Source organism: Anolis carolinensis, chromosome 4 (assembly GCF_035594765.1).
Source record: "Anolis carolinensis isolate JA03-04 chromosome 4, rAnoCar3.1.pri, whole genome shotgun sequence".
NCBI classification, from domain to species: Eukaryota; Metazoa; Chordata; class Lepidosauria; order Squamata; family Dactyloidae; genus Anolis; species Anolis carolinensis.
Genome location: NC_085844.1, coordinates 183,334,688 through 183,349,491, shown reverse-complemented (window position 1 = coordinate 183,349,491; position 14,804 = coordinate 183,334,688). Strand labels below are relative to the sequence as shown.

The window sequence follows — 14,804 nt, the reverse complement described above, 5'->3', positions numbered from 1 at the left end:
TGCTTTTCTGAAAGAAGCTAAGATTGGGAGCTTCAAAAATAGCTCTTTTCTGTGACAGTTCCTTATTTCTTGGCTTGCTTCTCCAATACATTTCTTTTTCATGTTGATGTTATCATTGGGGGTGTGTGTGTGTGTGTGCCATGGAAAAACCTCTTATTTTCCCACTCATTTGGACACTCCGTATCACTTGAATTTTGTCGGTTGCTTCTGTAGTGCTTGTTCTAGGTTGTAGAGAGTGTTTTTTTATTATTGTGGAGTAATCTTTGTCATTTTTTAAGATTGCATTTTATGGTGTACATTTTTTAAAATTTTTATCTTATAGTTTTAAATGCAATTAATTCTGTTTTATTTGTAATGTTGGGTTGTATACTGGGAGTTAGTTTCAGACTGCTTTTAGAAGTGCATTAATTTAATTATAGGAATTTATTATAATAATATTTATTTGTATCCTACGTTCCTCTTCTATTATGTACCTATTATATACATAAATAATACAAATGCTACTATTGGTAAGGTGATGAACAAAAGGATGCAAAGCATAACAAAAAATGATATGAGCTTAAGAAGGTTTAATATAATTTATTTCAGATGCACATGGGAAGCAAAGGGTCAGGTTTTATGGTGAGACATTTGACCTTGTCTAATATCTTCTCTTAACAGCAGTGGTCAATCTTGCCTTCAAGATACTTTGGACTTCAGCTCCCATTAGCCCAATCCAGCATAACTAATGGCAAAGGATTCTGGGAGCAGAAGTCCAAAATATCTGGTGATCCAAATATCCTCCACCCATGCTTTAAACAAAAGGAATAAATAGCAAGCCTGAATGAAATGATTTTTAAAACAAAATACTAGCCACGCTATTAGGTTTTCTTTGGGAAACTGCGTGTCATTCTGTGAACGCCTTTCTAGGTAGAGAGAGACAGAAAGGCAGTCATAGATGAAATCAATAGAGAGAAGAGACACTGAATACAGCAGCAGTTTGCCAGCTTGCCTGCCTGCCTACTTGTCTCGCTTGCATTAATGGAACAGCCTGCAAGGTCTATGGGGAATTTGCATTGGCTCTGTCGCTGATTTTCTTGGTCCCTTATTTATTGCTCATGTGCAGTGTTTTTCCTGGCAATGAACGCTTACAAAGATCATGTCTGACTCCTTCTGGACAGTGCTTTCCAATTTCTCGCTGCCAGAAACAAGCATGTTGAGGCGATCCAAAAGGTAATCAAAGAATTTTAAAAAGCAAATCTTAGAATGTTTTCTTGATCTGTTTGTTCCGTGTGGTTGAGAGAGATCAAAGCTCATGGAATAGAAATATGGTTGGATAGACAGATGTTTTTAATTATGTGTATTAAAATTGTACAAAACTGTTTGAATATTTTTATCTTAAAAAAACACAAGATAAATGAAGGTGTAGTTTTCTCTTTTGTAAGATAATATGGACATCTATAAATAGATGATATACCCCTCCTCTTCTGGTTAATCAACAGCTAGGATGCTAGCCCTCTGTTAAATTTGAGAGGTGGTGTAATCTCTATTTCAAAATGACTTGTTGTAGTTTGTAATAACATCTCATAGTTCATTTTAATGCAGAGCTTCAAGCTATTTAACATATGTGCTACCATTTTGTCAAAATAGGGACTTAAATATGTCATTTAAGTGAGTTAATTAGCTTGATAATTTGGTGGTTCGTACATTTTCCTGTGGATTTAAAGTGTAATGATGCCTGTGTGAAGAGTTAGGAAATGGTTATGAATTCATGCAAATGGTTGCGAGTATGAGCAAGTATATCATGTTAAAATTGTACTACTTACATGCTTAAATTGTTTAAGAAGCAACAGGATACAATTAATGGTTACAAAATGTTTTAGTAAGGACCATCACACTTTTTCATTAATCTTGATGAGATAGCAGTTTAGCGTTCTTTAGCCTTTTCACTAATGGTGAAAAGAGCCACAATGCATTGAACTCACTTGGTAAAAGCTTTGGAGGTGTTTCACATTGAACTTTTGTTTGACCATTGATCCAAAACGTATGTTTAGTGACTACATTGGGGGCCTGCAACAACTGTAAAATAATAATAATTATTTGGTCTAAATACAAAATGGTTCCAAACTTGTCATAAGATTTTAGATCTTTGGTTTGAATAAATTATTCTAAATATTCACCAGTAGCTATTAAATATTGTTGCCTTAAAACCACTTGGCCTGTTGTCTGATACCAAGAAAAACAAATAAAAAGAATATCCCTTTTCAAGTTCAAGAGTACAGGACCATTCATATCATTCCCCTTCTATGAGTTTTTAGTATGTAGGTTGCAACCAACTTGACTGTGTTTGCTGTGAAGCCAACAGGATGTGAGCACTGCAGGGGCACTACAAGAAAAATGACAGCATCCAGACATAATAATTTTAAAAAACAAAAACCATACATTGTTAAGAATTTAGTCTGTGAATTGTAAGCTTTGATATGTCTGTGAAAGAAATTCAGATCCTAGTATGATATAGCTTTAAAGGACCTGGTGCACCTTGTTGACAAAAATATCCCCTCCCCATTCTCTGTCTGCTGCTCAACCAATATCAATGTCAAAATGATATAAATCATTTATTTCAATATAGAAACCATATTCTCTTATCTTTTTGTATCAAATAAGCTCTAGCATAATATGACATGAAATAAATTTGCTAGGGCTGTTGTTTCTGATAATGATTTTGGCATACTTCCATATTTTATATTACCCCCCTAATAGGGAATGAATGGATGAAAAACACTTGGGAAATTATCTTGCAAAGTATTGAGTTTCCAAACTCTAAAGTGATTATATTACATGTAATGCATTTTCCAACCAGTAGTTAAGGTGTGATCCTACAACAGACAATGATTTTACAGCGAAATAAATGTTATATCATTATGAATCCAAATGTCACAAAATAAAGTTATTTGTTGTAGAAGGACATTTCCCCAACAATCTAGTGCAGTCTTCTGTCATCTTGAAAACTGTAACTCATGAACACATGCAATACTAGTTATATCTCTGATGGTGAGCAGCCAAAATTTTGGTATAATAGGCCTTAGTATGTATGAGTAGGGGTGCATACAAGTTAGTTTGTGTAAGCAGAGAAACAAATTGCATGTCAGCACTTAAGCATTGTTCTTTATTTCCCTGTTTTCATGGAAGAGGAAATTGTGGCTAAGTCTTTCTAAACAAGCTAGGATTAGAATTCAGTTTTAAATAGGGTTTGGCATTGAAATTCACTTATGAATCCTAGCTAGTTCAGAATCATTCAAATAATTCTGAGGTTACAAGTAATGCCGAACGATGGATTTTATCACATGAACCCACCATTCTATGGCAGTAAAATGATTATAGATAACAAAAGTTCCAATCCTGGAATGTGTCTGTTATCACACTCCTCTTAATTTGCGCAATTATGATGATTTGGCCATTTGTGGTCCTGCTATTGTAATTCTGCACATCCTTATAATCCCACCTTCCCGCACTTCTGCTGCTTTGTAATTTTTAATAGCAATTTTGCAGTTTCAGCAATAGTTAACAAAGAAAAAATGGCAAATATAACTAAGAAAGTTTAAATAAATCAAAAACAGGCAGTTTGAAAATAGTGAGAGACGAGTGGGAAAGGAGAAGATCATGTCACTTTACTGTTGGCAGACTGGCACAGAAGTAAAACTGACCCATCACACAAGATAGGTGATGGGAACGTTGTGGGGATGTTTTGGGATTGTGAGTGTTCACAAAGAACACAGTAAAAGAGCAGTAAATTCTCCTTGTTCCTCTGTTCATGGGGAAGCTCTACTGCTGCTGCCTTGAGTTCATTGCTGAGCTTCTTACTTGCTCCAACTCCATTCTTTTCTCTTCCTGGAGTCACTTCATACTTCAGCTATGCTTCCGTTTCTGCTTGTTTCTTCCTTTGCCTTTTATGAGGTCTACCTCTCTCATTTCTTGCACCCTACCACTGCAACTCTCTTACTTCCTCCTTTCCCTTCCCTTCTACTCCCTTATTTCACACCCCGCCCTTCTCAGGATACACTACTAGTACTGACTTTCTCAGGTTCTACTATTTATACTCCTCCTGCCTGCTCCCTCACATTATATCTCTGTGGTGTACTCCTCCATTGCTTCTTGTGTAGTGCCATATTAACAGCTTAGATTCCCATCTCTTCATTTTAAAATGAAGTTTGGAATCCAGGTCAAATGATGATCCATATGAGGATTAAGTGGTATGCTGGGAATCAAGGTAAAACTAAAATATTTGGGTGGCAAGTCATCATTAAGAGTAATGGCTCCTGGTCTGGTTCTGATCCCTGAGGTATTTGCTGCCACTCCCTGGCAGTGTGCCAGGAAAAAAAAAGCAATAGCTATATCCCATGATATTAGGGTTCAACCCTGCCTCATTGGAAGACAATTATTGCCAGTTCTCCATTCTTGATAGCCTGAGATGCATTGATCTAAATATTCCTTATCCCAGTTTCAACCAAAACAAGAAGGAAGGATTTTGTTCAGGATTGTAGTTAGCCTGCAGTTAAAAAATAATTAATAAGTAATCCTGATCTTTCTTGTGGCTTTCCTCTGTTTGTTGTATCTTGTTTGATGGATCTGGTGTCCAGTAAAATCTCTCTCCCATGTGGAAACACGATTTCAGGTAGGAGATTGATATTTATCTTATAAAAGTGTACTATGAAAGGCTTTGCATGCAGAATTCTGTTTTGTTCAGTTAGTTTTTGCATATAATTTAAGTTGCACTTATGCATTAGCATTCTAGAGAAATCTGAATATATTATTTCATTGTCAGCTCAGTGTATTGCCACCTTTGTATGAATAATTGGTATAGTCATGCATATTTCAGTCAATTTTAAAGAACGTTTTGGTTGAAAATGGGGCAAAGTATAATGCCTTAAAATCTAGTAAGTGAGGGGATGTTTGCGTTTATTAATTTTGTGCACTAGGGTCTGTTTAAAAAAAAATAATATCTTGAAAAATAGGTAATTATGAAGTAGATTGAAGTCAGCATGCCATTCTTCATCATCTTTTCTTTTTGACTTTATCCTGCTTCCAATCTATCACTTTTATTGAGAAATCAGTAATATTAAAAATTCAATTTGTGTTGTCTTCAGTAATAGTGATATTATTTCAGTATTTTTCCCAATTTTATATACCTTCCAGCAATTTTTAACTGGTGTAGTACATGTACATGTAGTGTACTTTTTATCAAGATGATCACATGCATAGTAAACCACTATCTTCTAGTTTTCTGCTGTTGAAATCAGATGCACATTTCCTCCAGTTATTTTAGAATTCAGATTGCTGAGATATTCTGGATATATTTGCACAATAGTATGTTTCTAAGGCTACTTCTGCAATAAATAAAAGAAAAGAGGCAGATGACTGTTGGGGAACACAGTGCTCAGGTAGAGTGGTGGTTATATGTAAATGTAAAGAGACAAAGGAGCTTCTTGGTGCCTTTCCTCTCCTCTGTTATAAGGAATAATTTGCCATTATGTAGGAACTATATAGAATTAGGGAATTTTTTTCTTAAATTCTAAAGATTTTTGAATGCTTTTTAAATTGTAGGGATTGCTCCATTTTTGGACAAACAGGCAATTTTTAAATAAATAAAAAAAAAGTTTGTCTTAAAAACTCAAAGAGGAGACATTTGGCTGTGTTATAAACATTGTTAATACTGTATAACAAGTTGATATCTTGGAAGATTAGAAATTCAGTTAAAATGGGGGCTACGATTAGAATTGGATGTTTTGGATATATAGTGTATGCCCAAGTATTCTTCATGCATGGATAATTCTAAGGACTGGTGTCAGCAAATTACAAAAGAAGAATGATCTATATCATAATAGTCCCTTATTTAATTTTTCTAAGTTAGTTTGTTGACTAGCTATTCTTAACAAGAATGGAAAGAAAAGATGGAGAAATATTGAAGTGTGGACATTTAAGATGAAATGTGGATATTTAAGTGTGCTGCCAGTACACTTTAATTGCACGTTGATATTCAGTCTGTTATTTGCCATGATTGGTAATGCTTTCAGTTGAAATGGTCAGGCTAAGTAAATATAATACAGGCAGACCCCAAATTACAAACAAGATAGTTTCTGTAGGTTTGTTCTTAAGTTGAATTTGTTTGTAGGTTGGAATAGGTACATTTTAAGTGTAATTTGAGCCATATATATATATAAGTTTTGTATAGCATATAGAAGGGTTAATATCCCTGTGGTGTTTCTTTTGCTGTCTGCCCCTGTTCAGAGGATTTCACCTCACTTTCAGTCCCTGTGATCATTGGATTTTAAAAGCATTGGCTTGTTGTGGAAACAAGGATTGGAGATAAAGCTTCAGCAGAGACACCTTCTACACATGATAACTCTTCCAGGAGTGAATTTCCCTTCCTAGGGGTAGATTTCTCTCACTTGTCACCCTCACTCTTAACTGTGAATTGTTTGTAACTCGAATGTTTGTAACTCGTGGGTCTCCGTGAAGTCTAGTGGGTAATTACCTCTATGACTATAGAGTTCTGTGGACACTTAGAACTGAATTTCCAAGAGTGGCAACTTAGAAATGTCCTAGATGCTGATAATCCAACACCAAAGAGCTAGAAAATGAGAAACAAGAAGGAACTTTCTCCCAAGGAAAGGCAGAAGCACTGATGGTTATTTCATAACTACGGGTAATATGATAGAAATTATGAAATTATGCATGATTTAAAGGAAGATTTGAGAAGTGAGATTGAGAACCATTGCCCAACTACATGTGAATATTGCAGTAGGACTCTTCTTATATTGTTAGATTATTACAGTGAATGAAGTATTCCTAAATTGTTAATTGATTTATGCTGGCCAAATCTATATGCTGATCAAAAACATAGCAATGCCTAAAAGCCAAATGACAATAATTATCCAATAATTATACAGCAAAGACACCTTAAATTAGAATACTTTCTTCAAACATAATACATCTGCAGCAAAATTGCACAATCACAGTGAAGGCATGAATAAATGGAAATGATTTTTCATGTTTCCTTAAGCTCATTAGGTTTCAGTTCAGATAGGTTTTAATTAGTGGTAAATTCCATGGTGTCACTGAATGTATATATTTAATAGTGTATCACTTTGCTCACAATATGGAAGAAAGATTAATAAAATGTACACAGCACACTCTGTGTGTGTGCGTATATGTGCCTGAGAGACACAGCGTTATGGATAATATCAAATGTATAACTTTGGGAAAAACAAAGAATTTCATTTGTTTCAGGGCAGATATTTTCTTATAATGTTTCTGAAAATGGAGACAATTTTATTCCGGATGCTTGCTTGCTTGTTATCTATTTTAAAGGACTTAATTATTCCTGTTGTCAGTGTTACGATTGCTTGCAAAATTGCTTCCATCTCTAAATTACTATAATTAAAGCTATAACTTCCATATCTAGTTAATGTTGCTGTGCAGCTGGTACTTTTCATTAACATGTCAATTTTAGACTTGAGTATTTTGCAGCATAGGGAAGAATTTTTTAAAAAATATATTTGTTTTCATCTCCAAGCTATTTCTCATAAAGAAAATGTCTATGTTTAACATTAAGATAGATCTGGCCTAAGAGTTGCAGTAGTTCATAAAATTACTAATGGGAGATGTTTATCTTAAACAATTCATTCACCTTAGGGGCTTGGCAATGCTGTCTGTCCAGTGATGAGTTTATAAAGAAATTGTGTTCTGGTCTCTAATTGTTACATGGCTATATCATCTCACTTCCTCCCCAGTAAACAGAACAGGACATGATAGTCCTGATATTCCCCTACATGTGTGTCCACTGACACATGTCAGTGGATATCTGAGATAGGTATATATTGTCCTCTACATCAAGGTCCTTCTCTATTATAAATTGTTTCCCAGGAATTTGGAGGAAATTGTTAGTAAAGTGAAGAAGAGAAAATGGATCCCTACTGATCAAATTTTAAACATTATGCCATATGTTGTTGAAACTATGTTGATCAGATATGTATAGCTACCATTAGCAGCTAGTGCAGTCAGCTTGCTGCTGATTTAGAGAGCCTTGAGATAAGAGATGTTGGCAATTTTTAAATATTTGATTTTAAACCAAAGACAGGCTCATTAAAGGTAGCTGTCTGGAGTGATTTTAAACATCACAGTTTCCCCCCTGAAAATAGCAACTAGGTACCCGTAAAGTCATTATGTTTTAAATCACGGGTGGAGAAAGTACCTTCTCTGCCTCTCCTGCTTTTGTATTCACTGAAGCCTTTCTGGAAGGACCTCCCCCATTTTTAATGTTGAGGTGATTGGTAATTGTTTTTACTAATCTAGATGCTTTCCAATCCTTAAAATGTAGAGATAGTGGGGTCAAAAATTTCCCACCCACAGTTGCTTACTCATTTTCTAAATATGGGAGACAAGTAATAAAAGTATAGCTGAAATGGGTAGTGAAATGTGCTCTGGTAAAGAAGAAGTTCTTAGCTTGAAAATATTGGAGGTAACATTATCCCATATTACAACATGTGCATATTGGCTTTTCCTTCTGCCTATACATTTCTCATACCTTACCTTAGTAACCCAGTGCTGAAAAAGAGCTGAGCCATGGTATCTTGTTACAATATCTGAGGCCGGTGTTCCACAGTGTTGAGCTCAAAGAATGCATTGGGAACTCATAAGCACACGTAACACATGCTATTTTTACTTACTTGATTGCATGGTTAACAGTGCAGCAATATATGGAATATCAGTTTGTAGCTTTTCTACAGTATGTCTTGGTTAGCTTTCAACATTGTTTCTGATCTGAAGGTGAGTTATGTATTTCACAGTAGGTAACAAATAAATTGAGGGAGGCTTTTCTGCCTCCCAACTCAGGGAAGTATATGCACAGCTGAAAGAAAAGCAGGTAAAATGCATCATGTGTACAGCTTCCTCTGTCATCCTTTTCTTTTCCTTTCCATAGGAAAGATAAAAGTGATGGGGATTGATAGTGTGTATTGAAAGGTCATTAGAGGATGTATATATTTGACAATTTTGTGCTAGCAGCTCTCATTGTGAGAGTTATCCATTAAAATTCACATTTGATTAATTAAAAATGCTCCATTTTATATTCAGCAAACTGAATTTTGGACCACTGTCAAATGGCACAACTATTTGAGGTTAACATCAGTCTTCTTCTTCCTTGTCTGTGCTTTGCTGCTCCTATCTAGCTTTGCAACTTCATTCTGCAGGGTTTCATGCAACACATTAAGCTGGCCATACTTTGTGAATGTATACAGTAAACTGAGGATGGTTCTACACAGACAGTTTGAAAGTGGATTAAAGAAACAGGTTTCTCTGTCAGTATCTACACAAACACCCCAGGAACTGGTTCAAGACTAAGATAGTGTCCACAATATTTGCTGATTGTGGATTGGAACCGAACCCAGGAATTGCAGTAATTGTGGCTAGATAGCTGCCGGAAAATTCATTTTTCTTAATTGGCCCACTGAGATGCACTGATGTGTATATCCATGTCCATTTGGGATCAGAACCAGACTGTGGCAGGGCACAAGAAGTGAGAACAAAGGGGTGGAAAGCAAGAGTTTCATGGGAATGTGTGGTTTCTTCTCCCAGGGGAGTAATGGTTTCCTGTGTTTTGGCATTTTTAGAGAGCTTCAGCATTAAGTGTGTCATGGCAAGCTCTCCACATTTTTCAGTCCTAGTTTCAAGCCCTGCATTGGATATACTCTGATCAACTTCAGATTTATTTTGAACTTTCTGTTTAGTTTTTTTGGAGTGCTGGCTCAATACATGTTGCAATATGCATTATGGTTGTACATTTTGTGGACATCTTTCCCTTGAGCCGACTTCAGACTTCGTTAAAGTGTTTGTGTAGAACTGCCCTAGGAGGTAATCACACAGTGCTGAAACCTAATACTTTGTGTAATAATCTTACTTTGAAAAGATCATCTCGCATACCCTATTTACCTGAATGTAATACTCACCTTTTTAGACTAAATTGTCTCGCCAAAATTAAGGTGTGCATTAGATTTGAGTAATACACTAATCTTAGTGCTGATTGAAAACAAAAAGGGAATCTGCTCCAGGAACTCTTATTTTGTGGGATATCACCTCTAATTTAATTGCCATGGCTCAGTGCTGTGCCATCCTGAAATTTGGTGAAGCATCAGCATTCTTTGGCGGAGAAGGCTCAAGACCTTGTAAAATTGCAGCCCCCATGATTCCATAGCATTAAACAAAGGCAATTAAAATTGATTCATTCTACTACAGCATAGATGCATCCCAAGGTATTATTTTTCATTGCTGGAAACTTTGGTGTTCTAAATTACAACAAATGCAATTTTTGCTGCTGTGCATTACATTAGGCAGCAAATCCTCTTTTTGATTTCAGCATTTTGAAAATTGAGGTGTGCGTTAAATGTGATGGCACATTAGACTCAAGTAAACACAGGTACTGAATTAAGCATGTTAAGATTACTTCAGATTATAGATAGCTCAGTTTACTGCTGCATAAGGTGCTCTTGCTTATCTACTGAACAAGAATGAACTTACTTATATAAACAATAGTGTTTTTCTATCAGTTTTTATGTTTATTGCTTGATGTGAAAATGGTGTAATTGTTACTAAATTTGGACTGTATCTTTAGACTGGTCTGACTTAAGATACTGGCTTTATGTTATATACAAAATTCACTGAAGAAACACTTTGCGTGGGACACGCTTCCCACCCCCTCCTTTCTCTTTTGGATTTTCATGAAATCTGGAGGGCCTTGGTCTGACTTAAAATATAGGCTATACATGGTGTACATGAAATTCTATTTTGAAAAGTCTGTGGGACACTCAATTTTTTCATTCATATGGAATAGTGAGGCACATCAATTCAAAGATTTTGAAAATATTAGATATAAATGCACAATTAAGTTTCTGTGTGTTTGCATAATGGGTAAATGGCTAGATGGATTTTCACCAAATTAGTAAGGAATACCTTATTTAATATACAGCTCATAATGTATAGGACATTCATTTTGTGGACAGAATTCTGGTTATTTTTCTCTCATTCATACTGTGTTTGATGGCTCATTGGGAGAGGCATCATCTATCAAAGGCAAATAGGATAGATGTATAACAATATGTTATGATCTAGAAACAAACTAAATTTGTTTTTATTTTTTTTCTGGCTTCACTAATAAAATCATACTAACACTAATTCAAAAGATATGATACACACAATACTTACTATATCATTGTATTTTCTCACAGAATGTATTACATTACTTGTTTTTGAAACTTCAACGAACTTTCGTTATCAATATGACACAAGCAGAAAATATTGAAATTTGCAAGGATCACAACACAGGTTTGAAATAATATGTTGACCAGAAGTACTTGGAGTTCAAAAGAGAAAAGTAATTCTGTTTCAAAATATGAAACAGAGTTCAATGGAGAAGAAAGAACAATATATAGAGAAAGGAAAAAAAACACATTCTGCTATAGATAATAAGAACATTTATTTGCAAACCTGGAATAAAAACTCATTGCTATTCATTTCCTATTATCTCTTACTCCTTTTGTCTTTCACTAGGCAATCATAAATATGAATATGAAAAAGACAACAGTATAAAAAATAATTTTCAAATGGAGGGATGTTCCAAAACAAAAGCAAATGCTGACCTGATGTAACACTTTTCTATCTCTTTGTCTGAAAACCTTATCTATATATATAATAAAAGTGAAATCGGAGTATGTATCAGCGTTTTGATTGGCCTGGCGGAATATGTGCTCGCGTTTTGATTGGCCGGCCGGAATATGGGCCAGCTCTGATTGGCCGCCACTTTCACAGGCCACTGGGATCGCTGAGGGAAAAACTACTACCAACTGGCTTCGTTCGGCCTACTTATCTCCTCAGAACGATGCTAGCTTTGGGAGAGTTAACAGCATTTGGCCTACACTTTGGTAATAAAAAACACCACTGGGACCACCAGGAAGGCCGGACCTGGACCAAACTTGACACACATGACCCCTACGATCCATGAACCCACTGACAACAGATGGCTCCCTTTGGCCCTCTGCTGACATGTTTAAGGCCTTCCAGGCTGGCCCCATGCCGCTAGGCCCAAAAGGGGACACCATCTAGCCTCAGCTTTCAACTTCTTTGTAAGGCCCTACTTTCTTCAAAAGACAGCAGAGAACATTGTTATTATCTTTTTCATGATATGCTTATGAACACTTCTAGCCCCCAAAGCCCCAATCCAAGCCGCCTTTGATCATTTTGCTAACATGTTTCAGGCCTTGCAGCCTGGCTCCATTGTGCTAGGCCGCAAAAGAGGCGGCCATTTTCCCTGTTCCAAACAGAGCAGCTTTTGCCTGTGTCTTTTGGATACAGCACTCTCCTTCAACAAGGTCAGGAGGCAGTACGTAAATAGGTTGATCTTGGGCTGATGGAAGTAGCACCACATCAAGTAGGAAATAAGGTACCACTTATAAAGTGGGGAGGCAAATTTAACTAATTTATGACGTTGGAATGAGGAAGTGCCATCACAGTGGATGATGAAGCAGCTGTTCCCCCCTGTGGCCAGAATCGAACATTCCCTCAGGAGAAGGTTAAATTGTCTCTGCGTCTGTCTCTGTCTCGGTTCTGTGTGTATATGGGCATTGAATGTTTGCTCTATATGTATATAATGTGATCTGTTTATATATATATAAATGGTTCTGTTTATATGGTTATGCATTTTCTAATAGCTTTATTCTTAAATCCAAAATCCAACAATGCCTATTTCTAAAATATATCCTTACCAAATGAACCCAGGCAACATCAGGCACTAAGGCAACATTATTTATTTATTTATTTATTTATTTACAGTATTTATATTCCACCCTTCTCACCCCGAAGGGGACTCAGGGCGGATCACATTATATACATATACACATAGAACCGAGAGATCATCCACTGTGATGGCACTTCCTCATTCCAACATCATAAATGAGTTAAATTTGCCTCCCCATTTTATAACTGGTACCTTATTTCCTACTTGATAGATGCAACTATCTTTCGGGTTGCTAGGTCCTTTGGCTCTGGGAGTTGTACTTCACCCTTATATAGACAGCACTGAACCCAGCCAACTTCGGATCTGGACCAAACTTGGCACACTGCCTCATCATGTCCAACTGAGCATACAGGCAGGGTTTCGGGGTGATTCTCCTTTGGCTCTGGGAGTTGTAGTTCACCCTTATATAGTTAGCACTGAACCCAGCCGACTTCGGATCTGGACCAAACTTGGCACACTGCCTCATCATGTCCAACTGAGCATACAGGCAGGGTTTCGGGGTGATTCTCCTTTGGCTCTGGTAGTTGTAGTTCACCCTTATACAGACAGCACTGAACCCAGCTGATGACGGATCTGCACCAAACTTAAGTGATATTTCCTCACATCCCCAAACAACTCAATGCCGTCTACTAATAACCCGGGCACCGCCGGCACCCCAAGCTAGTAGCTCTATAAAAGTGATGCTGGGATAAACACATGTAAAACAAATGAAAACCCCAACAATCATCATTGATTTCCTGTGTCTCTGGATGTTTTTATTCTAAGGCTAACTCTAGTACTCAGCATTACTCAAGAAAATCATTAACCATCATTAATGATTATTCAGTTTCAACTATTCTGGTGGATGAGTGGTTAATTCAAGTATTCCTCTTGTTCCACTACTCTTTTTATTTAATACAGTTCACTTAGTCATCCAAACCGTGGATCATGAGCTAAGCAGAGAGGTCCTCTGCCTCCTGCATTCTGGAGTCAGAGTCACACTCTATGTCTGTTAGATGTTACTGGTTTATTTTACATAGTTTTGAGACATCTGTAGCGCTGAAACTGTAGCAGCACAGTGTGAAGAGCAGCAAACTGCTTAGCAAATAAAATTAGTAAACTCTATGAAACCTCTTCACTCAAATACTGCATGTAATATAGGACAGAAATGTTTTGACATATTATTTGTGTTTTTATATCTGGAAACAACATAGATAGATCTTCCACACAAATGCAAACATGCCTTGAATGCTGTAACATACATCTGTCTCTGTTAAAAATGTCTCTTATTCTTTACTTTTATTTCAGCTGTCGGACCAGTAATAGAAAGAGCTTGATTGTAACTTCCAGCACATCTCCAACACTTCCACGGCCACATTCACCACTCCATGGACATGCAGGTAATGGAAAACATAATAAATTAGCAAATCTTTATAAAGAGCTGCTGTTATTTTCATTATACTGGACATCTGAAATGAACTTGTTATTTGGAATTGAATTGAGGGAAAACATAAGAATCATTGTGTTTTTAATTTTGGCAAACCCTAGTTCTTAACTGCAGTCCTTTTAAAAAAGTCTTTTTTGTGCAAAAATCATATTTAATATTTGTCACCTTCAGTTTTGCTTCTTGCCCAGATAATGAACGTTTATATTTTGCTGCTTTCTCCGGAATCCTGTTAAAACACATTTGGCCTGGAAGATCAGGAAAGTCCAATTGATACTCTGTATGCACTTTTAATTGCATAGTATTGAAAGTTTTGAGCTGCTTTAGGTCTCAATCAAATGTGGCATACAAATACTACTACTACTACTACTACTACTACTACTACTACTAATAATATACACTTCTGTTATAAAGAGAGGTATTTTTAACAACAAGAAGCCGTTTTTACCACAAAAAAATGACTCTGGGGGTTGCATTCTGCCTGAAGCTATACTTTGCATACTCTTGTGGTAATGTAAAGTAAAAGTTATGCCATCCTTTTGGGAGACGTTTACCCAG

The 14,804-nt window shown here is 36.3% G+C and overlaps 1 protein-coding gene across 8 annotated transcripts in view; it reads left to right on the top strand.

Annotated features, from left to right (window-relative positions):
* Positions 1–14,804, top strand: part of mast2 (microtubule associated serine/threonine kinase 2) — a 199,709-nt gene that overhangs the window by 111,937 nt on the left and 72,968 nt on the right. For 7 of the 8 annotated variants that reach the window (XM_062978356.1, XM_062978350.1, XM_062978349.1 and 4 more), the window contains one exon: positions 14,111–14,202. In XM_062978356.1, the coding sequence (XP_062834426.1) occupies positions 14,111–14,202 (92 nt within the window). Of the gene's footprint in view, positions 1–793; positions 1,213–14,110; positions 14,203–14,804 lie in introns of those variants that run through there. The other variant, XM_062978353.1, reaches the window with a different exon arrangement.